The sequence below is a fragment of the Hypanus sabinus genome, chromosome 3 (assembly GCF_030144855.1).
Source record: "Hypanus sabinus isolate sHypSab1 chromosome 3, sHypSab1.hap1, whole genome shotgun sequence".
Lineage (NCBI taxonomy): Eukaryota > Metazoa > Chordata > Chondrichthyes > Myliobatiformes > Dasyatidae > Hypanus > Hypanus sabinus.
Genome location: NC_082708.1, coordinates 122,982,014 through 123,008,788, shown reverse-complemented (window position 1 = coordinate 123,008,788; position 26,775 = coordinate 122,982,014). Strand labels below are relative to the sequence as shown.

General features: G+C 41.5%; 2 protein-coding genes across 4 annotated transcripts in view; one reads left to right on the top strand and one right to left on the bottom strand.

Annotated features, from left to right (window-relative positions):
• Nucleotides 1-7,179, top strand: part of idua (alpha-L-iduronidase) — a 197,593-nt gene extending 190,414 nt beyond the window's left edge. For all 3 annotated transcript variants that reach the window (XM_059965064.1, XM_059965066.1, XM_059965065.1), the window contains one exon: nt 5,419-7,179. In XM_059965064.1, coding sequence (XP_059821047.1) covers nt 5,419-5,513 — 95 coding nt within the window. In that variant the 3' untranslated portion in view covers nt 5,514-7,179. The remainder of the gene's footprint in view (nt 1-5,418) is intronic.
• A 1,930-nt stretch (nt 7,180-9,109) lies between these two features.
• Nucleotides 9,110-24,987, bottom strand: rbp4l (retinol binding protein 4, like). Its single transcript, XM_059963371.1, has 5 exons — nt 24,871-24,987; nt 21,738-21,874; nt 21,072-21,184; nt 12,007-12,219; nt 9,110-9,548 (listed from the first exon to the last, which is right to left on the bottom strand). The coding sequence occupies exons 1-5, from the start codon at nt 24,985-24,987 to the stop codon at nt 9,535-9,537; spliced, it is 594 nt and encodes a 197-aa protein (XP_059819354.1). The 3' UTR covers nt 9,110-9,534.
• Between the last annotated feature and the right edge of the window lie 1,788 nt (nt 24,988-26,775).

Here is a 26,775-nt window from a genome sequence, read left to right as displayed (position 1 = left end):
GTAAGCCCCCACCCTCGCGCTAATTTCAAACCGGTACTTTCCCACAAGACGCGGCGAAACCGGATGTGACGTCATCGCATGCCGATATATTTTACATGCAATGAATATACTTTAAACACTTCTAATTCTAACTAGAAAATACTATTGAATGAATTACTAAGCGAAAATATTATAAACTAAATAACTGTCGTAAAGACAGCACAGGGTTGTCAATTCGTTTCGGCAATTTAGAAAGAGCAAAAGGGAGAGAAGTCCCTAAAATAGAACCCAGAGCATAAGCTGATATCGATTTAGTTTCTAAACTCACCCAACAAGGGCCAAAAGATCCACCCCCATCTTTCAACCAACATAACAAATATCTAATATTAACTGCCCAATAGTAAAATCTGAAATTAGGTAATGCTAACCCGCCTTCCTTTTTTGTCTTCTGTAAATATGTTTTACTTAACCTGGGATTTTTATTCTGCCATATATATGAAGAAATTTTAGAGTCAACATTAGTAAAAAAAAGATTTCGGGATAAAAATTGGTATCGCTTGAAAAATATATAAAAACTTAGGTAAAATAACCATCTTAATAGCATTAATCCTACCTATTAGGGATAAAGATAAAGGTGACCACTTAGTAAACAAACCTTTAATCTGATCAATTAAGGGTAAAAAATTAAATCTAAATAAATCTTTATGATTTTTTGTGATTTTGATCCCTAAATAAGTAAAAGAGTCATTAACTAATTTAAAAGGTAAATTTCCATAAATTGGGACCCGTTTATTCAAAGGAAACAATTCACTTTTATTAAGATTTAACTTATACCCAGAAAACTCACTAAATTGAGCCAATAATGATAAAACTGCTGGAATGGATTTCTCCGGGTTAGAAATGAATAGTAATAAATCATCTGCATACAAAGATAACTTATGAATATCTGTCCCACGATTAATACTCAAAATATCCTGTGATTGTCTGATGGTAATTGCCAAAGGTTCTAAGGCAATGTTAAATAGTAATGGACTAAGAGGACATCCTTGTCTAGTGCCCCGAAATAGGCGAAAAAGGGAGATCTTTGATTATTGGTAAACACTGAGGCTACTGGAGTATGATAAATCAATTTAATCCATGATATAAATATCGGACTAAAATTAAACTTCTCCAACACATTAAATAAGTAAGGCCATTCAACTCTATCAAATGCTTTCTCCACATCTAATGAAATCACGCATTCTGAAGTGTCATGTGAGGGAGTATAAACAATATTCAACAATCTCCTAATGTTAAAAAAAGAATAACGATTTTTAATAAAACCAGTTTGATCATCTGAAATAATTTTGGGTAATACCTTCTCCAATCTAGATGCCAGTAACTTGGAAAAAATCTTGGAGTCTACATTCAATAAAGATATAGGTCTATAGGAAGCACAGTTAGTAGGGTCTTTATCTTTCTTCAATATTAAAGAAATGGAAGCTCTATAAAAAGATTGTGGCAAATTCCCCAATCTAATGGCTTCCTCAAAAACCTTACCTAACCAAGGGGAAAGAGTAGCGGAAAAAATTTTTAAAAATTCAACTGTATAACCATCTGGACCCGGTGCTTTCCCAGAATTCATTGAGGAAATAGCCCCCTTAATTTCTACATCCGTAATAGGAGTATCCAATATCAAAAGATCATCAGATGATAATCTTGGAAAATTTAATTTCCCAAGAAAATCAGACATGGTATTATGATCTTGAGGAAATTCAGATTGATACAGGGAGGTATAGAAGTCTTGAAATGCCTTATTTATCTCATCATGATTAACTGTCAGATTCCCATTCTGCTGACCAATCTTAGTGATTTGACGTTTAACCAAAGCATTCTTCAATTGACTAGCTAACAGTTTACCAGATTTATCACTATGTATATAAAAATCAGATTTAGTTTTCATTAATTGATTTTCCATCGAGGATGTAAGTAATAAACTATGTTCCATTTGAAGTTCAACCCTTTGTTTGTAAAGCTCCTTACTAGGAGCAATCGAATATTTCTTATCAATCTCTTTAATTTTATCAACCAATAAAAGAGTTTCCATCTTAGTACGTTTCCTCAAACCAACAGAATAAGAAATAATCTGTCCACGTATATATGCTTTAAAAGTGTCCCAAAGTGTTCCACAGGAAATAACTTCTGTAGAATTAGTTGAAAAGAAGAAGTCGATCTGCTCCTCCATAAATTTAATAAAGTCAGAGTCTTGCAATAAGGTAGAGTCAAATCGCCATTGTCTGGCATTAGAAGCTGTATCCGTAAATTTCATAGAAAGTAATAATGGAGCATGATCAGAGATAGCTATAATATCATAGTTACAACCGATTACCAATGGAATAAAACAAGAGTCTATAAAAAAATAATCAATTCTCGAATAAGAGTGATAAACATGTGAGAAAAAAGAAAACTCTTTGTCATTAGGATGCCGGAATCTCCAAATATCAAAAACTCCATTGTCAGTCAAAAAAGAGTTAATACAAGTGGCCGACTTATTAGGTAAAGTCTGAATAGATTAAGATTTATCCATCAGAGGATTTAAACAACAATTAAAGTCACCACCCATTATTAACTTATATTCGTTTAGATTGGGTAAAGAGGTAAATAAAGACTTAAAAAAGTCAGGACAATCCACATTTGGAGCGTAAACATTAACCAAAGCAACTTTTTATTACAAAGTAAACCCGCAATTAACAAAAATCTGCCATTCGGATCCGAAAAAATATCATGATGAACAAATGAAATAGAGGAGTCAATAAAAATTGAAACTCCTTTTACTTTAGCATTTGAATTTGCGTGATACTGTTGACCCCGCCAAAATCTAAAAAAATGAAATTTGTCCTCCTTCCTCACATGAGTTTCTTGTACAAAAATGATATGAGCATTAAGTCTTTGGAATACTTTGAAAATCTTCTTTCGTTTAATTGGATGATTTAAACCATTAGTATTCCAAGACACAAAATTAATGGTCTGAGCCATAATTCTAAAATCAACCCTTTGGTATAGAAAGGGTTAACCAACTTATAAACTCATGCACCCGGAAGAGGAACAAAAGTAAAGAGAAGACCCGGAAGTGATGACAACACAGACATATTTGAAGTTCAAAAACAGCCCAAATAAAAAAACTAACACAAACTGGTACAAAAAAAATAGAATTAGAAAACAGACCACCCCCCCACCCCCCAAGAAAAAGAGAAAAAGCCAAAATATGACTTAAAAAGGGAAAAAGTAAGACTAATCCTACCCCCATGTCAGCTGAAGAACACTCCATATATAAAGGATATATATAAAAGAATCACCCCAACTTTAAAAATTAAAATCGCTATAATAAAAACCATATTTCTAAATATAGTTAGTTGTAAAAAGAATAAAAATATAATCACTAAAAAAAATTATAAATCGGGCTCTAGCCCAGACAAAACAAAAAATATTTAAGCTATGATAAGCGGTGCATTGTAGGAAAAAGGCGAAAAAAATAAAAACATAACGCCATCTTAAGCAAAACCAAAAATCTTTTTCAAAAAACCACCATCTTAATCAAAGAAAAGTTCACCTTCAAAGAATGAAAAATATACCTTCGAAGGAACAAAGTTAATGGACAAGTATGTAGTTAAATGATTAAAGTGTATAAGGCAAAACAATTAATATGACGAAAACACACTTTAACTTAAGTATAAAGTATAGGATGAACCTACACCAATAATCAAATTTTAATTCTGGTTTAAGAGATCGATAACCATCTTACACGATCAGAATCGTTCATTTATTAGAGACTGGTGTCTGTAGCAGTAGGGAAGTTCTCCTCCAGATATTTTCTCGCTTCTGAAGTTGAAATGAAAACCTGTCGTGGAGCATTCAATGGAGATATTCGAAGCTTCGCAGGGTATAGAAGCGCAGGTTTCAGATTTTTCTCATAACATTCAGCCATCAACGGTATAAAAAGAAGCCTTCTTTTTAAAAGGTCAGGACTAAAGTCTTCGACCAGGCGGAAGCAAAATTCTTTGAATTTAATCATTCCTGCTCGACGAGCTGCTCTTATAAGTTGTTCTTTGTCATGTACATAATGGAACCGGACAATTACCACCGAAGGTTTGTCTGTAACACTCGGTGATCGACGCCGAATTCTATGTGCCTGGTCCAATAAAGGAGGGTTATTCGGGAAAATTGTCGGAAACGCTTCTTTTAAAAGTTGAGCAAAATATTTCGAAGGGTCATCTTTTTCTATGCCGCCTGGAAGACCAAGTATACGTAAGTTCTGTCTTCTGGACCGATTCTCAAAATCGTCACTCTTGGCTTTAAGGGCTTCCATCAGCTTAATGGTCGAAATTAAATCCTGTTGCAGTTTTTCAATAGTCAAATCTCGCTTCCGAGCATCTTCTTGCAGAGATGCAATAAGAGCTTGTTGCTGTTTAATTACTAAATCCGTCTTAACCATGTACTCTTGAAAAGCCTTTATATCTTCTTTAAAAAATTGTTGTAGTTCAGCAAATTTTTTATCCAAAACCTCCATAAACAATTCAAAAGTTAATTGAGTTTGTTGTGGCGGAGCCTGCTTCCTTCCGTTACCGTTCTGATTGCGTCCGGGATCCCGTCCCTTAGACCTGAGAGACATTTCTGTTTGCATATCTTCAAAAGTTCACAACAAACTCTTGGCAGTAAATCCAAAAAAAAATTAACAAAGAAACTTTCGGTATAGGTAAAAATAAGCTGAATAAGGGTGATCAAAGGTTAAATAAAGTAAAGGTTATGGAGCGAATCCAAAACAGGACTCACTCCATGAGTGTCTCCAGCTGACTCGGGATGCTGGTTTCCGTGATGTGCTGAGCTGTACCCTCAATTCTCTGCTGTATCCTATGGCCACACACAGAGAAGTTGCCATTCCAAGCCATCGTGCATCCAGATAGGATGGTTTCTACGATGCAAATTGGTAGGAGTCAATGGGGACATGCCAAATTTCTTAAGCCTCCTGAGGATGCTAGTGAACTTTCTTGGCCATGACATCAAGATGGTTGGACCAGGACAGGCTATTGGTGATGTTCTCTTCAAGGAACTTGAAGCGCTCAACCCTCTCAACCTCAGCGCCATTGATGTAGACATGAGCATGTGTACTGTCCTTCTTCCTGAAGTCAATGACCAGTTGTTTTGTTTTCCTCCCTTGGGCAAGAAAAGGGAGACATTCTTAGGAACTACAGCACCACTCCATGAGGTTCAGGAGGTGCTTGCAGTAAGTTAACACCTACTCAAAGCAGGGTTTAGCAGTCTGGTTCAGGAGGATATGCTCGTTGCCAGATCACGTTCTAATCAATCACAAAATGTAGAGATTGCTTAATTAACATTTAATAAATCTCTTGGGCAAAACTCCTTTTATCACTTCTTAAACTATCTTTTTTTCCTCTTTGACAGATCTGTCGGGTTTCTACCGGATTCGAGCGATAGATTACTGGGGCAAGGCTGGAATATATTCTGACCCTGTTAAATACATCGAACCCAAGTATTAGAAAATGTTTGTGAGAAATATTTGTAATACCAATAGTATTAAGCAGGTAATTATCTGAGATCAAATGGCATTACAAGCATAGTAATTCTTATTTCAAAACAACATCATGAATGAAAAGTATTTTGCTAAGTTTGGGCTACACACTGTGTACCAGGGATCTGGCAAAACGTTATATCCTCCATAATCACTGAATCCATGAGTTAGTCCAAAGACATACTGAGTAGTAGGTTAATTGATCATGGTAAATCGTCCTGTGATTAGGCTAGGGGTGCTGGGCGATGTGGCTTGGTGGGCCAGAAGGGCCTGTACCACATTGTATCTCTAAATAAAAATAAGTAATTGAAGAAGATAGAACAGTACAGCATAGGAACATATCATTTGGTCCATGATGTCTCTGCTAAATTAAAAGTCATCTCTTCTGCCTGTACCTGATCCATACCCCTCCATTCCCTGTGTATCCATGTGTCCATCTGCAATCTCTCGAACATCACTATCGTATCTGCCTCCACTGCACCCCTAGAAGTGTATTTCAGGCACCCAGCAGTCTCTAACACCCCATATCCCTTTTCAACTTCACCTCCTCACCTTAAATACATGACCTCCAGTACCTGACATTCCTATCCTGGGGAAAATATTCTGACCATCTGCCCTACCTCATAGTTTTATTAAACCCTCATCAGGTCTCCCTTCAACCTCATGTTACAGAGAAAACAAACCAAGTTTGTCCAACCTCTCCTTATGACACGTCCTCTAATCCAGGCAAAACTTCGCTAATCCACTTCTGTGCCCTTTCCAAAGCCTCCACATCCTTGCTCTAACAGGGTGACCAAGGTTGTCCCCTCGGCTCAGTGTGCTGAGGCTGTCGTGATGTAGGTGCAGCATGAGGCCATTCACTACTGAGGCTCAAGAATGCAGCCTGGCCAGTGTGGAGGATCACATGGTGATAGGCTGCCTCGATCTCACGGTCTTCCTCAACACCCTCTATGGGATCTGAAGGAAGCCACTGTCCTCTGTCTAATCGCTCCCAGTAGTAAATTTTCTAAGGTAACAGGCATAATGACAAGTGATCAGCATTGAACATATACCATAGATGGTACGGAGGTCAAGGACTTGGATTAGGTTCCAGCCAGAGAAATGCTGCCAACGGCTGATCCATTTATGTATATTGCTATTGTGACACCTTTAACTGCTTTTATTCTGAGGGATCCTGATTTACAGATTAATGTATACGACCAAGATTAACTTCTATCACTACAGTTTTTGAAATAACTTGCAATGTGCAGTTTCTGTTCAGTTCGGTGTACTTATTGTTGTCCAAAATGTAACAGAAGACGGTTTTATGAACCACCATTAATTAGAAGTTCTGCTGAAGATTCTTCAACCTGAAATGTTAACTGTACCAAATGAGAGGCAATGAGTAGATGTTCTGTGTCAAAGGGTATTGTGGAAAATAAAAGCTTGTGATGAACAGCGTAATATATCATCATGGATAGAAGACTGGTGGGTTCCAGGAAGTAGAGAATAGGCATAAATTAGTCTTTTTTTTAGTAGTCATTCTGTAAGGAGCGGTGTGTCATGTGGACCTTGGCTGGGACCTCAACATTTTGTAAGTTTTTTTTATATAAAAATAAAGTTTATTCATTTTAAAGATATATTTAGAAGAATAAGCAGTGCAATGCCTTTTCATTCTTGCATTCATAACCAATGCTTTAAGTAGTGTTCTATTATATTCCTTAAAACCAATAGGACTGTTACCACTCATGTGGTCCCCTAGGGTGATACTACAATAATTGAGGGGCTTCCTCGCCCAACCTGGCCCCTCCCTCTCCAGTAGTGGAAGATTCCCATACTGTGGTCCACCCCATCGAGCCCTTGCATGTATCTCTCAGCACTGCAAGCTGGAACGTGGCAGTCAGCAACATTCCTCCATGGACATGTCGATGTGCTGGCAGACCAAAGGGAGTCATTCACCGAGTCGATGATCTACCAGCTGCACTTGATGCCCATCCCTGTGTGTGGCCCTGAGACATCAGAAAGTCCTCTGTCACTCAGCTGCTCCGATAAACCGTGCCACAGGCCCTTGCATCTTTCTCCGCAACTCCTTCACAATCCCACGTCCACAAAAAGGTGAGCAACTGTTTTGTCTCCACCACAGGCAGTGTGGAGGATTTGACTGGGAGGGCCCCCTTCACTGCCAGCCAGTCAAGGTCTTGGTGCCTGTCACTCAGATCTAGTGGTAAGACATTCTGCCAGATGGTCTGGATACTCTGCTCAGGGAACCACTCCACAGTGTCCATCAAGTCTTTTCCCTCAGCGTCTGCAGGATGCTCCATGCTGACCACTGCCTGAGAGACTTGTGGTCAAAGGCGTTGGTCTGGAAGAACCTTTCCACGGAGGACAGGTAGTTCAGCAACATGCAGCCGATTGGGACATTACGTGGCAATAGAAATAAACCCATTTTTCATAACTCCAGGGACAGTCAGAACCTTGGCATGTAGTGGTACCTATGTTGCCTATGTACTTAGATTTTGCACATAGCCTGATGCAGCCACATATGAAGGTGGTTATCAGGGTGAGGGCAACACGGGGTATGATCTCCACCCACCCCCATTGTCCATGGACTTGTATGTTGTGATCCATCTGACCCAGTACATCTTGGATCCCCAGATCTACATCATCAGTAAGGAGAAGCAAGTTTACCACAAGTTGATGGGGATGTAGAATTGTGGTTAAAGTCAATCAGCCATGTGATTGTACTAAGTGGTACAGCGAGCTTGAGGGGTCTACCATTGCTCCAAGTTCACATGTTGTACTTGTATGACTGAGGTAACTCTTCCCAGTCTACTTCAGCTAGATCGTAACTTAGTTTAGTAAGTTTGGTCTTAACCCTTTCTCTTTCAAGTGGGAAAATCAGACTTCCATTATCAACATAGAATTCAATAATTTCAGATTATTTTCCTCTTCCCATTTCCACCTCCTGTTTTGGTATTATCACCATCCTCCCCTTTTTCTCTCTTACCTTCGCCTTCATCATTGGGCTGACCTTTTGTTTTGCTCACCCCATTTTCTCTTCACTTGTAAGCTTGTGTTACCTCTAACTTTTGCTAGTTCTGATTAAACCAGTCCGAAATGTTAACTGTTTCTCCCTACACGGATGCCGCACAAGTTGATGACTATTTCTAGCAAATTAACTCAGATCTTTTTTAAGGATTATATGAGTCAGCACAACATGGAGGGCTGAAGGGCCTGTACTGTGCTGTAGTGTTCTATGGTTCTATCTGTAACTTTTATCTTGAACACATATTAAAGATAGCAAAAGCACATATTAAGTTCTAGCATGCATTATTTAAAGGTAACTCAATTGGGAGATTATCATGGCTTCAGCAAGGGACAGGTTACAGCAAGTACTTCCTCAATGAAGTGATGACTCCTCACAACCTTCACCTATTTCCCTCATTGAGCGGTTTGTCTCCACTATTTGCAATCTGTTCATTCTATCAACCATGTTATATTTCAAAAAAATTGGCTACTAGTGCTAACTGACTTTTTTTTAACAGAAATGAAGTCTGGTGAAAATCTTTCAGCAGATGTGTTTATTGGTAAAAGTTTGAGTTATATCAGTTTCTGGATACACACACTCTACAACAGCAACAATGTTTTATTCCACATAGTTTGAGAATGAATGGTCATTATCATAGCTCTTCCTATAAAATAATCATGTATATCGACAACTTGACAAGGAGTAAATTATACTGAAGTTCATTTCAATTCTAATTATTGTTTAGTGCCAAGATTCTATCAGTGTTATGGGCAACAATTTGAAACATTTTTATTAATATCTGCTATTACAAATATAAAACAAAAACATTAGGCTGTGTAAACCAACTACTTCTGTCGCATAAATTTTTAAAGGACCTACAAGGTTTTTGCATCTATTGATGCAACCTTAATTAATGTAACCTATCTTTATAATGAAACTCTGTGCTTCTGCTTCCAACAACTCGTCTCTCCCTTTGGAAACTTTAAGGACAAGCGCCTGAAAAATAATTTAAAAATCACAATTAAGTACAATTCTTAACTGTTTAGTTACAACTCTAGATTATTTTAATATTAATATAGCTCCTAAATCTTGATATGACATTTATATGGAAAACAGGATAATTGCAATTACAATTGATAATTAATGAAATAAAGATGACCTTGCAGGCCTCCAGCCTCCAAAAAATAGTTTGCAAATTTTCCTTGCAGGTCGACAATGCATGTGACTCGTTAATTTTTAATTATCCTTCTGCTAGTCTTGGAGTTAACCTCAAGTAGGTCAGGTTTAGGAACCCCCCTCAAGTAGGTCTTTAATGTATATTTATCACTTTTGAAAGCTCTTCTTTGGGCCCCAACCCCCACAACCCATTGATCAGACCCTCACACCATCCATTCATTGTGCCTTTATTATAAGCTACTTATCCTGCAGCTGCGAGCTACCTTCTTCAACAAATGTAGATTTACAAACAAGTCTTCAAAGTGCTGTCATCTTGGGCTCTCTGGGAGTTTGACCCAATACAGATGAAGACATAGTTATATATTTTCAAGTCACAATAACACATAACTGGGAGAGAAGCTTGCAGGTTGTGACGTTACCACTGTCTTGTTATCCTCAGTCTCTGGGGTGATGGAGATCATGGTTTTTAGGGTGGGGGTTGGGACTGGGGCAGAAGTCTACTGAAGAAGTTGTTGCAATGCAATCTATGTAGCACCCATAGTGTATCAGTTATGGAAAAACTGAGATAATGGTGAAGGATTCTCCTCTTCCCATCAGGCAAATTTCATGGTTTGGCCCATATGGCATTGTAGATTTATTCAGGTAGGTGGAAGGTATTGCATCGGATTAAAGATGTTGATTTGGCATCTCACATCCATGTTTATGTGGAGCTGTTCCCGGCATGGTCGTCAGCACTCCCCACTAAACCAGAATTGCTTCCCTGATTCTAAGGCTTGAAGTTATAGTTAGGAGAGAATTACATGTCTGATGCTATCAGTGCTACATAATGTTCTCAGTTGGGAAGTTTAAATTGTCAGATCTGTCCTAAATTTATCCTACTTTGGACAATGCAACTGTCAGACTAGACGAAAGAGAGTGTTTATTAAAGACCATCTCAAAAGAGCTGTGCCTTGCCCAGTCTAGTAAACTCATCTGCAAGAGGTGGATTTGTAAGAATAAGGTCAAGAAGGGTTATTCTTTGTGTTGGTCCTGACATGGTCAGTTCTCAGTGCTGAAAGCCTGATGTTTAATGGATAATAAGATCCTACATGAAAATAATTCTGGTCCATTGGTCCTCTCAATACTTCTTCCAAGTGACATTCAATATGGAGAAACACAGGGTCTATCAGCTAAGGAATGACAAAAGGTTTCCCTGTCTGATACCATGAAACAGCAACTCAAAGGAAGTACACTTTAATGAACTGGTTTGTGACTATTTGGGGCATGGGGTTCATGTGTTAAACATGCTTTTCTTCTTTGGTTTGCTCTGTCTCATCTGCAGTTAAGTCAAGCATAGAACAGGAAAGCATTTCATCTATGATCACTAACAAGCTGCCGTTGAGGAGATGTAATCCATTTCAGTTCAGGAAGATGGGCAGCACATTAGGTAATCTGGTTACAATCTCTCCCAACTTGGGTCCTGCAATATGAACTCTGCTGTCCTCTTTCACGCTGGGCATAGGAAGAGAGCTTAGCCTTTTGCTACAGAGAAGCTTGGTAACCTCACTGACGTGGTGGACTATAAATTGTGTTCCGTCATTGACGAAATGTTGTAGTCTGAAAGGATCCCATTACAACAAAGATGATCCCAGAGATCCTTGTAGGTATAAACAGCACAGTCCATGACCCAATAGGAAGCTTGAGTTTTGATTGCAGTTGATGCTTTAACTTGAGGGTTCTGCCTTTTATGAAGAAAATGTGCTTCGTATATTGTTCTTAAGTGAAGCCAATGGTCCATTGCATAATGACTTACCCTTCATTCTCATGCTTGCGACTTGGTCCTGCTCACTTCACAAACCCACACATAGTGGAAGAGCAGCAATGAAACAGATGGGAAAGCAGCAGCAAAACTTCTCAGATGACAATGTTATTTTTCAGAAGTCAGTAATAAGACAGACATTACCCCAGAGACAAATCTACATCAAACCCTAGTGTAAATGGAGAGATGGCTAGTTAGTGCTGCTGAAAGGTCTTTTTGGTTGTTAACGTCACAAATTGCGAGTTGCCTTTATGTTGTGGTGAATCAGTTGTTGAGACTGTCAAATATCAGAAAATGGTTGTCACTGTAATCCAAGATTTCTAAAACTCCAGCATACACTCCAGATATCCATCTCCCTGAGCACCATACTGAGTAGACAGGAGGTATAGCTGGAACAGGTATTCCATTGTGGCATTATTAATCTCACACGCTCTAGTTCACTCATTTTATTCATTTTTAACAGAGTTTAATTTTACTCACCTGATTGCAGCACTGGTTCAAACTGCCCAGTGAGGCAAATCTCCTCCTGTTTCTGACGAACAATGCGCTGGATGTTCGATGGAAGACCGTGAGGGTTACGGGAGAAGACGAGGGCGTAGCCATCATCACAAGTTCCATCTGCCTTCTGTCTACGGCAGGCATACGTGATGGCATAGTTATCATAATCGGTGTCAATCACCCAGTACTGATCACCTAGGCAGCATAAACACCGTTTAGTATCAGATAATATTACATTCTGTAGAACAAGCTAAAAATGATATAAGATCAAACTAAATAATTCACATTTGAATTTGGAAAGAGGAGATTTTCAGCATTACAGAAGATTCACTATCACTGAACAATTCATTCATTATACAAGTATACATTGCAGATATCAACAATTAACCGAGTTATCAAGGATTACAATATCAGAAGATATTTGATTCAGAGATGATCCCAACTTGTATCTTTTTAGCTAAAGGATGCAAGTAAGCATAAAGAAATTTAAACTAAAAAAAGTAAGTTCAGCTTTCATGGAGAATTAGAAATTTTATTCCTAAGGATCGCAGTATTGGCGCTACTGGCTGTCCAGCTGATTAGAAGAGAAACATTCTGATGCTTGTAAAGAAATTGAAGATTGTCCATCCAGATGATGGAGGAACAGAGGCTATAGAATATTTTTAAGATTACTTTTCAGAAAGAAGTAGAATATCAGGCCTTGCAGTGCATTAAGCCTTTCTGCTACCAGATGAAATCAGGGCTGAATCTCTTCCTTGTGCATGATGTATGTCTGTTTCCATATCTTTTGATTGCTTTGAGACAAAAAATGTCACTCAGCCTTGGCTAAGGTCAGTGACTGAACTTCCATTATATTCAGGGATGACAAATTCCAAACATTCACAACTCTCTTTGCAAAGAACTTTCAAGTCTATCTAGCATTATCTATGACTGTGTCTCCTGGTTCTAGACAGTCTAACCACAGGAATATCCTCTCTGCTTCTTATCAGATCAGAACCTTGCATGTCAATAAGATCTGTGTTTATTGTTTTAAACTCTGGCTAAAACAGTTCAAGCTGTCTTTCATTGATTCTATTATGGTTATTATTCTATTATGGAATTATTGAGTATGCCTGCAAGAAAATGAATCTCAGCTTTTTATATGATGACATAAGTATTTTGAAATAGGACAATTTAATCAATCACTTCCCTACATGCCAAACTAAGATTTCATGAAATAATTCAGTGAAAGTTTGCTGTCAGAATAAATATATTCAGTTTAGTGATGGAAACCAAACCATCACAGGGGACTGTAGATATGATCTCCTTGGTCTATGGCTCAACCAACTTGCAAAGGAAATCCACACACCTTTTGCCATCCTATATGTTTATTAAAAGTATTCAGTGTTGACTGTGTCGTACACAGATTGGACGACCGTGTTGCAGAGAACCTGCATTCAGCACACAGGAGCAACCCTAGGCTTTCCATTTCCTGCCACCCTATTTTTCCATTCCACTCCCAAGCTCAAAACTAAGCAGGAGATAGAGCAGAGAAACACGTGCCATTGATACCATCTCACCGGAGGCTGAGATCACACACTTAGCTCTGTTGCAGGAAACTCTGAAGCAGAGTTCAAGGGCAAAAGGTCTACTAATGAAAGAACTTAACCTGCCTGAAATGTTAACTCTATTTCACACTCCACAGGTGCTTGATGAGCTCAGTATTTCAGTTTCTTGTTTTTTATGCCAGAAACTGCTTGGTGCACTGGATATCCCACCAAAGAGAGTGACATGGCCTAACTGAGGACTGACCAATCCTAACACATGGCAAGGCACTCTGCAACAAAGAAATCTTTCTAACAAGTGGCAAGTTCCATCACCCCTCAAGTGGAACTCACCATGATGGAAAATCTGCACACATTTATACAACACATTACATTATTTTATTAAAGAACTATCTGAAGTGAGAGTAGATTCTTTGCTCAAGTTTTTTGTAAATGGGCAATGAACCCAGAACCTACTGACTAAAGGCACAGGAGTTTCCAATTTAGACAAAACTGGCATTGCAGTTGCCACCACAACACAAGTTAAAATCACACAAACTCACATAGCCCTGTGTCAACTCATATTGCTGCCATAGAAACAAGGATAATACTCAAGCACAACGGTCCCCAGTTCTCATTAAGGCAAGTTTTGAAATGGGATTCCTATATGCTAGCTCACTCCAGAGGTCTTTTAAGAGGCTTTTAGATAGGTACATGGAGCTTAGTAAAATAGAGAGCTATAGGTAAGCCTGGTAATTTCTGAGGTAGGGACGTGTTCAGCACAACATTGTGGGCCAAAGGGCCTGTATTGTGCTGCAGCTTTTCTAAATGTATTCACTCCATGGGAGAGGCACTTTTTTTTTCTTTTTCTCTCTCTCTCACACTCACTCTCTCTCTCTTACTCTCTTCACCTATCAGACCACTGCAGGCCCAGTGCCATTTAGCCAGCTGTCACAAACTTCCATATTCCATGTCAGAGCGACCTTAGGCTCTCTAAGGTCAGTTGAAGGTAAGTTATAGAATCATAGAAACATAGGGCGATGGGCAGGGAGGCAGGCATTCGAGAGCATTAACCACACATTTACACTAATCATACAGCTATCCCATTTTTATTCTCCCTGTAACCCCACCGCACATTCTCCCACTCACACACAGACTAGGGGCAACCAGCAGTAACCAGGTAACAAGCTGCACATCTGTGGGATGTGGGAGGGAAGCAGAACCCCTGGAGGAAGACCACACAGACACGGAGAGCGTGCAGACTCCACACAGCTCAGACCCAGGGTCACGATTGAACGCAGGTCTCTGGCACTGTGAGGTAACAGCTCTGCCAGCCGTCAAACTGCACCACCCCTTGTGTGTGATCAGGAGAAAACAAACGGGTGATAAGAAATGGTTGTCATGGTTACTGGCTGCAGACGTGGAGGGCTGACTTAGCTGTAGGCTTCTTTAATTAATCTGCTGTTCAAAGTCGAGGCTGATAGTAGGTTCAGTGGCTGCCGGCTCTCCCCTTCGCCTCCTCCTGTTTTATTCGTTCTTTATAATCCTATAGCACCCTCACCTGTTGACATTGCTGATTGTAAGGGCTAGATACTGGTGAAGGTAAACCTGTGGAGTGAACAACCTATGTCCCATCGGGGGCAGAATTGCTTGAGACCGATAAAAGATTAGTCAGGAATAGTCCTTACTGCAAAGCAGCTCTCCTTATAATCACATTCAGCAGAGTACTAATCCTGCCAGGACAGGAAGTCTGCGTCTCAATTAAAAGCAGCCCTGAGGACTACCACAGGATGGAAGGACCATGAAAAATACCACTGTAGTGGGCAGAGATGTGTCTGACTGTAAAGCACTGTGATCTGAGGTGCTTGTAAGACCCACACAGATAATTAATGTGGGGAAGTCTGCTGTGAGGAACGCAGGCGTCGAGCCCCCTTCACCTGTTTCTCTGTCAGTGGAAAAGGGAATTAAAGTTTCCCCGGTCGACGGAGCCGCAGTATTCTGGCTGTGACTGTAAACTTCCACAGCAGAAAGTGGCAGAGTGATAGAAAATGGAAACAGGCACTAGCCAGAGGGCTCCCGTTTGTATTCCAGTGTTTGGTCAATTGCATCCTATGCCTTGATAAGATAGTTCAGGTTGTTATGAGTGATGGACAGACCTGATGGAAATAAGGTGCAGAGTTAACCATTCCCAACCCCCCTCCTGAGAACTACGAATTATTGCTTTTGCTATGCTGCTACTGAGAGAGAGATAAAGCCCAGGCAAGAACATCTGCTACAGATAAGAGGGGGAGAGAGACTGTTGATTTACTGTATTTTGACTCTTCCTGGATTATTTACCTTCCACTACAAGGACTTTACTTTGCTTGTTAACATTCCTCAGGAGACAGCAGGAGTGGCCTGGTTTGATGGACACGGTCATTCAGAGTTTATGGATAGCTGAGACCCCATGAGTGGGGATAAAAGACAGGTCTGGAGAGACACCCTTCAGACACATCAGTGGACACTGACTGAGTGTTGGGAACCCACAGAAAGGTGGGGGCTTTGGAGACCGAACCAGGAGATCGGTCAATAAGGCTCAGTGTTACAGCAGGGCCGGTGGGGACTTGTGTGTGTGTCCACTCATGCCAGAGTGACGTCCACCACAGAAGAACGGTCTCTAGCTGAAGAACAGAGGGGTCATAGCTGAATGACCCCAACAATATGACGGAATAAGAAAGCAATAGAAGGTTTGCCTGCTGCAGCTGTTACATCTCGCTCTCTCGCTCTCTCTCCAACGATTACAACACAACAACCATAACTACCTCAGCACACATGTATGAACTGAACTGAATCTTATACTTTTCTATGACAATTCATTTACCCCTAGACATCGATAGAGCTTGTTTATTATTGATTATTATTATTCCTACACTTTTAGGTTTATTACTGCTAACTTGTTTTATATGTATATTTGCATTTTTGATATTGTATTGTGAAGTTTACTAATAAACACCTTTAGTTTGGTACCACCAGACTCCAACAGATTCTTCTTTCTCTGCTGGTCTGACACCCAGTTACGGGGTACGTAGCAAGGTGTTGTCAGGTCCACCCAGGGACCTGTCTGCAGGTGAGAGAGGTCCCATCAGATCTACTCCAATCTCTCGTCACTTAGCATATACCCAGTGGCCACTTTATTAGGTACAGGAGGTACATAATCAAGTGGCCACTGGGTGCATGTACATGGTCTTCTGCTGCTGTAGCCCTTCACTTCAAGGTTTGATGTGTTGTGTGTTCGGTGATTCTGCACACCTGTTGTAATGCGTAATTATTTGAGTTACTGTCACCTTGAACCAGTCTGGCCATTCTCCTCTGACCTCCCACCTTAACAAGGTGTTTTCACCCACAGAACTGTTACTTACTGGATGTATTTTTTTTCTGTTTCTCGCACTATTCTCTGTAAACTCTAGAGTCTGCTGTGTGTGAAAATGCAGTTCAACAGTTTCTGAGCACCCGGTCTGGCATCAATAATCATTCCACAGTCTAAGTCACTTGGATCACATTTCTTCCCCGTTCTGATGTTTGGTCAAGACAGTAACTGGACCTCTTGACCATATCTGTGTGCTTTTATGCATTGAGTTGCTGCCACAAGAATGGCTGATTAGATATTTGCATTAATGAGCAGGTGTACCGGTGTACCTAATAAAGTGGCCACTTGTTAAGTATGTCCTCTTCTTTTACCTTAAACATTAAAAGATCTGAGTCAAAGCAGCACCCACAGACAGTGCCAAGGATGCTCTGATTTGAGAGACCCCCCCCCCCCAGTAAAGTGAAGGCACACCATAGACTTTTTCTCGGTTATGTTGAATCAGAAGAGATGTTCCTCAATTGCTTGCCCTAACAGAGCTCATTGTAGAACCTAATTCCCTCCACAGATGCTGCCTGATCTGCTGAGTCCTTCCAACAGTTCTGGGTTTTTTTGCTTGGAATACAGTGGCTGCTTAGTGCAGCTGGTTGAGCGATTAGCACCTTGACGCTGGGAGAGAACACCACTCAGTTTGTTTATCCTCTCAGTGGATTTGGAGGGTATGGCAGAGACGATGTTTCTGGTATCGCTCCAGTGCTTTGTGGTACCAACTGCAGGCTCTCCAGGTCTCTGAACTTTACAGGAAGGCAGCAACCATTCCCAGCAGGTAGCCATGCTTCACAGGCAACATGAGTGAATCTGCAGATGCTGGAAATAAGTTAAAAAACACAAAATGCTGGCAGAACTCAGCAGGCCAGACAGTATCTATGGGAGGAGGTGGTGACGATGTTTCAGGCCGAAACCCTTCATCAGGAGTGAAGTAACATGGGATGGTCGAGGGGGGATAAGAAGTGGGGTGAGGGACAAAGTAGAGAGCTGTGAAGTGATAGGCTGGAGGGAAATGGGCTAGGGGGAAGGTGGAGAATTATGGGAAATAAAAGAGAAAGAAAGGTAAAGCTGGGGGGAGAAATTATTGTGAGGGGGGAAATCTGACACCTCCTCTTATCTACCCCTGGACCATGACCCCACTAGGGAGCACCAGTGCATTGTCTCCCAAACCATTTCCGATCTCATCAGCTCAGGAGATCTCCCATCCACGGCCACCAAACTTATAGTTCCCACACCCTGCACTTCCCATTTCTACCTCCTACCTAAGATTCACAAACCTGCCTGTCCAGGCAGACCCATTGTCTCTGCTTGCTCCTGCCCCACTGAACTCATTTCTGCCTATCTCAACTCTGTTTTATTTCCCCTTGTTCAATCCCTTCCCACCTATGTCCGTGATACTTCCCATGCTTTACATCTCTTCAAAGATTTCAAGTTCCCTGTCCCCCACTGCCTCATTTTCACCATGGACGTCTAGTCCCTATACACCTCTATCCCCCACCAGGAAGGTCTCCAAGCTTTCCGTTTCTTCCTGGATTCCAGACCCAGCCGGTCACCTTCTACCACCACTCTTCTCCGCCTCGCGGAATTAGTCCTCACCCTTAACAATTTCTCCTTTGGCTCCTCCCACTTCCTCCAAACTAAAGGTGTAGCCATGGGCACCCGCATAGTTCCTAGCTATGCCTGCCTTTTTGTCGCCCACGTGGAGCAATCTATGTTCCAAGCCTACACCGGTATCTGTCCTCCTCTTTTCTTGGGTTATATCGACGACCGCATCGGCGCTGCTTCCTGCATACATGCTGAGCTCATCAACTTCATTAACTTCGCCTCCAACTTTCACCCCGCCCTCAAATTCACCTGGTCTATTTCCGACACCTCCCTCCCCTTCTAGATCTTTCTGTTTCTATCTCTGGAGACAGCCTATCCACCGACGTCTACTACAAACCTACTAACTCCCACAGCTACCTAGACTATTCCTCCTCCCATCCTGTCTCCTACAAAAACGCTATCCCTTTCTCTCAATTCCTCCGCCTCCGCCGCATCTGCTCTCAGGATGAGGCCTTTCATTCTAGGACAAAGGAGATGTCTTCCTTTTTTAAAGAAAGGGGCTTCCCTTCGTCCACTATCAACTCTGCCCTCCATCGCATCTCCCGTATTTCACACACCTCTGCCCTCACCCCATCCCCCCACCAGCCCACCAGGGATAGAGTCCCCCTGGTCCTCACCTATCACCCTACCAGCCTACAGATCCAACACATAATCCCCCGTAACTTCCGCCACCTCCTACGTGATCCCACCCCCAGCCACATCTTCCCCTCCCCCCCACTCTCAGCTTTCAGCAGGGATCGCTCCCTATGCGAATCCCTTGTCCATTCATCCACCCCATCCCTCCCCATGGACCTCCCTCCGGGCACTCATCTCTGCAAACGGAAAAAGTGCTACACCTGCCCCCACACTTCTTCCCTCACCACCATCCCAGGCCCCAGACAGTCCTTTCAGGTGAGGCACCACTTCACCTGCGAGTCAGCTGGGGTGATATACTGTATTGGATGTTCCCAATGTGGTCATTTATACATTGGGGAGACCCGCCGCAGACTGGGAAACCATTTCACCGAACACCGGCGCTCGGTCCTCCAGCAGTGGCAGGATCTCCCTGTGGCCACACACTTCAATTCCACAGACCACTCCCACTCTGACATGTCTGTCCATGGCCTCCTGTACCATCAAGATGAGGCCACACGCAGGTCGATGGAGCAATACCTAATCTCCTGCCTAGGTAACCTCCTGCCTACCGGCATGAACATCCAACTCACTGACCTCCATTGATACCCCTGCCCCCCCTTACCCCCATCCCTATCTATTATTTTAGTCTGGTTCTCTTTCTCTCTCTTTTTCCCCCCTCACTATAATCTCCCCCCAGCCCTACCTTTCTTTCTCTTTTATTTCCCATAATTCTCCACCTTCCCCCAGCCTATTTCCCTCCAGCCTATCACTTCCCAGCTCTCTACTTTATCCCTCCCCCCACTTCTTATCCCCTCTCCACCATCCCATGTTACTTCACTCCTGATGAAGGGTTTCAGCCCGAAACATCGTTATTACCTCCTCCCATAGATGCTGTCTGGCCTGCTTAGTGCTGCCAGTATTTCATGTTTTTTTTAGCCATGCTTCGTACTGGCTTTCAGTCCACGCCCTACAAGTGCTTCAAACACAATGGGCAGCCAGCATCATTCACATACCCAAATCAGTCCCAAACAGGCACTCGACTCCAACGTTCCTCACAGCAAGAGATTACCAGGTGAGTAAAACTAATCTTTCATGCAAGTTCTCAAAGCCTCCTTGAAGAGAAATATAACACTCACCCATTGATGGTGTCCTTGGCCCTTAACCAATCAAAGTCGACAAGGAGTATCTGAGAACCTCAAGTTTCTTCACTGTAAGAGTATGGAAGCCCCTTCACCATCCCTCTCCAAAGTCTGTCCTACCTGACCACTCATTTCAGGGGAGAACCTATTTGTGAAGGATGGCTAAATATTAAGCAAAAACATTAAAACTCATAGATATTCAGCCTCTGTTTTGGCATAGTGGCTGCTCAAAAGAGGTCAAACATTGTAAGAAGTACTAGAAGTGTGTGCAGAATAATGAAATCAGAAACTAAAACACAAGTAGAGCATAATACTTTTAAACAGGCTGATAAAAGAGCCGCCTTCTTGGCTAGCACTAAAGGTTAGTGCAGTGCGAATGGAATATGTATCCTCTAAAATTTAAATGATCCTAATTACATTCTTTGATTTTTGCTTAGAACACTCCCAGGATGTGGTATTGCTGGCAAGGTTAGTTCCTATATCAACAAGACAACACTGACTTCTGTCTATGTGATGAAAATATGCATCCTTCCAGTCCACACATAGGGTCTTTAGTAGACTACTCAGAGAGCTCAGTCTGTAACCTTGATTTGCTCTGAGGTCTCAGTATCATCTCTACTGGTAGAAGAAAATAATTATAACCATCCAGTGAAACAAATTTACAAGAATATGTCTATTAAAGGCAGTAAAATCAATGGGGAATGAAACTTTTCAGCTTTGATTATTAAATGTAGTCTAGTCAATATAAAAATATAAATGTCACCATTCACTCACCTCCACTGGACAGGTAGCTTGCAAGCCCCTGGTAGGTCATCTCCATTTTCCCTGGTTCATGAGGATCGGGTACATTATACTGAGCTGCCATATCTGCACAGATCACCCAGAACCTACCAGTGAATGGTCAACCATTTAGTTCAAATAGAAAGCAACCATTACAAAGTTAAAACATGAACAGTGGAAATGTTGTTTACCCCTACTCTACTTGATAGCCCGGGAGATGAAGCAGATACTTTGAGGGATATGGTCTAATACAATTCCTTTCTGATTTGTTCATTTCTTATCATTCAAAAGAAAGGCTTAAAACGTGCATGCTTAGGCTACTTTGGTTTCAAAAGTAATCTGGTGATATTCTTGACATATGTTATAGATTAATGAACACCCAAACTAGAAAGTCAAAATTAATTAGCATCACTGTGCAAATAGTTAAGAAAATACAGAAATTTAATATTCCCCAGTTAGATGTGTTCCATTTAGTAATAATGAAGAAATTATAAGTCATTTCTTCTTATAAATCTTATGCATGCTCCATTGTAACTGCAGCTCAATAATAGAATCTTAAAGGAGGAACATTGACAATTAAGTAAGTTAAATGATTATTATTTTGGACTTTGCCAAGGGCTTTTCAGCATCAAATCTAGATGGTGGCAAAACGGAACTTACCCAAAAAGTTTTACTCTTCCCTTTGAAGACGCTGTCATAGTTCCTTCGTCATCCACAAAGTATTCGGCTGAGATGTTGTCCTGAAGGAACAGGCCCTCAGGGTCCTTCTTCGCCAGAGCATACCACTTTCCAGCATACTGCAATTTGTAAAATGTACAAACTATAGTGCTATGCTGAGTTACTTGTGTTACAAATATAATTTACAAATTCATGCAAGATTAATATATATTTTCTATTCTGTTAGAAGGCAAACTGCTCGAAGCAGCTGTTTATTTCATGCCTGGGCTTTACACTCATGCTGAGGATGATTATTTAGTTTGGTAGAGCAGGCCATCAGCTGCTAGAATTTCTGGTGGAACTCTCAAGACGTTGGCCCTTCCGCCATTTGTGGTGGGAGGGGGCATCGGATCCAGGGACACGGCTTCAAACAATCGGAAGCACTGCTTCAAAATGACCAAGAGTCCTCATACCTTTGGAAAGTGAATAGATCTGCAATCCAAGCAGCACTCTCTGTCAATCAGGACTGCTGTAGGTCCTTTCACATCAGTCCTGGGGGTCTTTCCAACCGCTGGTCCTACAATTGCAAGGCATCTGACCACAAGTCCCTACCAAGGATTGCGAGGACTGCCGAGAGGATCATCGGCGTCACTCCTCCACCCTTCGGAGATACTTATCAGGAGTGCTGCATACTCAGGGCCCTCACCGTTGCTATGATCCCTCCCATCCATCCAACAATCTCTTTGACCCTCTACCATCAGGCAGAAGGTCCCGTAGCATTAGGACAGGAACTGTTAGGATGGGAAAACCTTCTTCCCCCAGGCCGTAGGACTGTTGAGCTCCTTGCCACCATCTCTTTACATATGAAGCAACAGTAGCATTATGCTGTTTTCTTTTTAACATATCATAAATGCACTTCATTATTTGTTAATTTATTTGTGGTAATATTACTTAATGCATTATGTGTGAGTGTTATATGAACTGTGTTGTGCACCTTGATCCAGAGGAGTGGTATTCATTTGGTGGAATACATGTGACAATAAACAGAACTTGAACTTGAATTTGAATATACGAAGTCAGCTGACAATATTGTGACACTAATGTCTGCCTATACTTCTCTCCGCCTCAGTACAGCAGCCAGCATAAACAAAGACCCCACTCACCATCTTCTCCTCTTCTCCCTCCTTTCATTGGGCAGAAAATACAAAGGCCTGAACCCGTGTATGACCAGGCTAAAGGACAACTTCTACCCCACTGCTCGAACCATTAAATGATTCCCTACTATGATAAGGTGGACTCTTGACCTCACTATCTACCTCACTGTGATCTTGCCCCTTATTGTTTACCTGTACTGCAGTTTTACACTGTATTCTCAAAGTTCAATGTGCAGAGTACATTTATTATCAAAGTATGTATTCCAAGTACAATCTTGAGGTTTGTCTCCCTAAAGCCAGCCACAAAACAAAGAAACCCAATAGAACCCATTAGAAAAAAATGATCAAACCCCCAATATGCAAAAAAAAAACAAATCGTGCAAACAATAAAAGTAACATTCAGAACCTTCACGGAGGTGAGTCCACAGCCTCAAAGCCAGTCACAGCCGATCCAGGAGCCCATTAGTTGCAGGCCACAGCCTCAGTTCAGAGCAGAGATGAGTAAACCTCACTGAGCAGCGAGCTAAACACCAGCCCCTCCCTCGCCTCCGGCTCCAGCACCCTGAACTTTTCAATCCAGCCCGGCACTCGACTCTTTCTTGCCCCAGCTCACCTCACCTCGGATCTGCCGCTTCAAATCGGCTCCAAGTCGCAATGGCCACACGTTGGCTTGTTCCTTGCTCTCAGGCCTGGGGCCTTCTGCCTCAAGTTACCCCTTACAGGCCATGCCACAGTCATCCTCCAACTTCAGGACTTCAGTTGACACCGCAAAAATGCTGGGTTGTGCAGGTGGTTCAAAAGCACCACTCCAAAAGGGAAGTTCCAGGCTACTGATTGCAGTGATCATTTTCCAGAAAAAAGTGTGATTAACAGCTTTGTGGGCCGAAGGGCCTGTATTGTGCTGTGGGTTTCCTATGTTTCTATGTAATAAAGTAGTTAGTAGTCTTGTTTGCTGCCAATGTCATCATGCTTGAGACCTATTACCATTTGGAGCCCCGCTTTCTAAAGGTGTGGCTGATCACTTGCCCAGATTTCTGCAATTGGAGAAGAGCCAGTGCGCAGGCTGGGGCAGGAGTAATTTAGACCCTGGAGTTTTAGGGAATATAGTTCGATGTTAGACAGAAACCTGATGGTTGAGAGAAAGGGGGCACATTGCTTATCTCTTTCCAAAGGGTCAATGGTCTCTTTTTCAATCTTTGTGTCTAAGCTTGAGGCTATCTGTAACAGTTGCTTTCTTTGCTTTTATCCCAGTCCAGGTTTCCCTCGTGCACTGTGCTGAATTTATATCTTTCTCCAGTTCTCCTCCTATCATCCCTCAGGCCTTCTCCATGTTCCTCGCCATGACACTTGCTCACTGCTACTTTGGATCCAGTCCCAATTCCAATTCCTAATAGAAGGATTCATGAGCAATGGACAAATGGCAGGTGAAGAGAAAGATCTTACTTGCTGTATCCACACATACCAGTACTTCAACCTTCCCCCAACGCTTCAGACTCTGCATGCTCTGTCAACTGTCAATCCCACTGCACTAACACATAGTATAACCTTTACGGTCCCCTATCAAGCAAGAGGAGCAGCCATAGGATGACTTGTACCAGCAACAACAAATCAGTGAGAGTAAAACAATGTGTGAATAAGAACTCCTACCCCGTTGGAGAAGGGAACGTTGACATAATTGGAGCAAGCATCATGACATCACTGATCAAAGCCAGATTTGATCAAAGCCTGCTTATTCTTCTGTCTGTTTCCTTTTCCAGTCCCACAATCTTTTCTGAGTTACAAGCAATACATGGAGTGAGTGTACATTTCTCACTCTCTCAACTCCCAGCTTCTTGCTCTTACTGTGGTGCCCAGATTGAATTTGTCTGGCAGTATTTGATCGGCATGACGCAAGATAAATCCTGCCTTTTGCCACTGGATTTTTTTTTTACATTTTTTTCTTATTTACTGCAGATTTATTTAAAGCATAAGGAACAACTTACTCTCTTCTGGTCAAATCCATTCTTCACACTGAATTGATCAACAACACAGGAGGTGGAAATGGAATCCTCAATATATGAGATGACAACGGTGAGCAGGACAAACCTGGAGTAATTCATCCTATGAAGGACAATAAAATATTATCTTCAATGTTTTCATACATTTACTCTTACCTCAAAATTGCAGGAATTATGTTGTAGGTTACTGATGGAATAAGTCAAGTCTGGCTGTTCTGTGGTCTCTCCGGATCACTGTAATTTACTTTCTATTACTGCATGTGGCCACTGCTCTTGATAGTATTGGGTGATTTCTCCTCAAAACAGATAAATAACATCTTCAGGATAGTGATGGTTGTCACTGCTTTCATTGGAGGTGGGGTGAGGGGTGATGATGTGGAATAGAAAAAAATCTTTCATGTGTTTAGGTCCAGTTCAGATTTTGTTGGTTAAGACCAGGTGGGGCTTGGATTGGTGAGTTGGTGAGGTTTTGATTGACCATTCTCAAGTACCCCAATAGGCTCCAGGAGTGGAGCTTCTCCAGTCAGGGAGTCGGCTGTGTAGAAAATTCAAACTCAGAGCAATCTGAAACTTAGAGAGACCTTGACTAATCTGTACAACCCAACAGAACAGACATTTCTTACAAATAAATGGGCTGATAGCCGCCAAAGCCAAGAGGTAAGTTCAAGTTCATTGTCGAAGCACGTATACCATATACATCCTTGAGATTCATCTTTGAAGACCAAGGTTCGAGGTGGAGACAGCACATGAGGAAGTCCTGAAGAAAGTACAATTGTGGGGAAAGAACAGGCTGATAGCCCTGTGGGTGGCTGTCAAGAAATCAGGATGCATCTAGGGAGAATTTATGGAAAAGTATCAGCAGTGACAACTCCAGAGACCATCCATTGCAAAGGAAAGGGCTATCTCCCTCATATCTGACAAGAGGAGTCAGGAAGACACCTCTTAGAGAACCTGGTCGACTTGCAAGTGTGCAAGCAGTGTCCCAACTTAGAAAAAGTAAATGAATGGTGCATGTTAAGCAATCAGTATATACATGAATTAATAGAGCAGCTAGGAAACAGAGCTCTGTTGAGTACGATTACTTGCCTGGAGGTTTTATCAGATAGTGATAAACAACACTATGTTCAAGTGTAGCTATGGTTAAATTGGGTTTGGATTGACCAAATCTGTGGTTAGTTGAATTGAGCTTGGGCCGTGGCCACAGGCATGTGAGGTTTGGTTTGGCCTTGTCAAGAGGGGTTTGAATTGGCCAAGATAAGGTCATGTTTGGATTGGCCAAGGTCAGGCTGAGTTTGAATTGGCTATGATCTTGGCCAGGGTGCTTGGATTGGCTGTGATTGGGTAAGACTCAGATTAGCTCTGACTCAGAAAGCATCTACTAAAGAGTTATACTATCTTTTATGTAATAAGATACGATACAAGGATTATCTGAATATTAGAAACATGTTTGTATGTTTATGCTATATTGATGTTGAACAAAAGGTTGCAGGTAACAATTGAGTCAGTTATTGCTAAGAGATTGAAATCTTAAACAAAAGGACTGCATAACAGTATTTTGACCTTTAAATGTCACAAACCACTAATGAGCTCTCAATTATCAACATCACTGGATATAATCAGTGACTAGAAGTGAACTGGACCCCTGTATCTATACCATGGCTCAAGTCTAGACGATGGATATTGAGTGGTAAAATAGAAAATCTAAATGCTGCTGCTTTATACAGTACATAACGTTTCATTTAACAGTGTGTTGTACTGCATGAGGACCACATGGGAACAAATAACTATGGAGCTCACCCTACATTAGACCTACATTATGAGCAATCTGTGTGATCCATTCAGCAATTCATCCAGTACACTTCCCTGCCACTGTTACTCAGAAAGACAAGG

Excerpts from the sequence above, each read along its gene's own strand:
- rbp4l (XM_059963371.1), bottom strand. The coding sequence starts at position 24,987 with ATGAATTACTCCAGGTTTGTCCTGCTCACCGTTGTCATCTCATATATT. Across the intron at positions 21,185-21,737 it reads GGAAGAGTAAAACTTTTTGG|GTTCTGGGTGATCTGTGCAG; the intron begins GTAAGTTCCGTT and ends ATTCACTGGTAG. Across the intron at positions 12,220-21,071 it reads AAGCTACCTGTCCAGTGGAG|GTGATCAGTACTGGGTGATT; the intron begins GTGAGTGAATGG and ends TATGCTGCCTAG.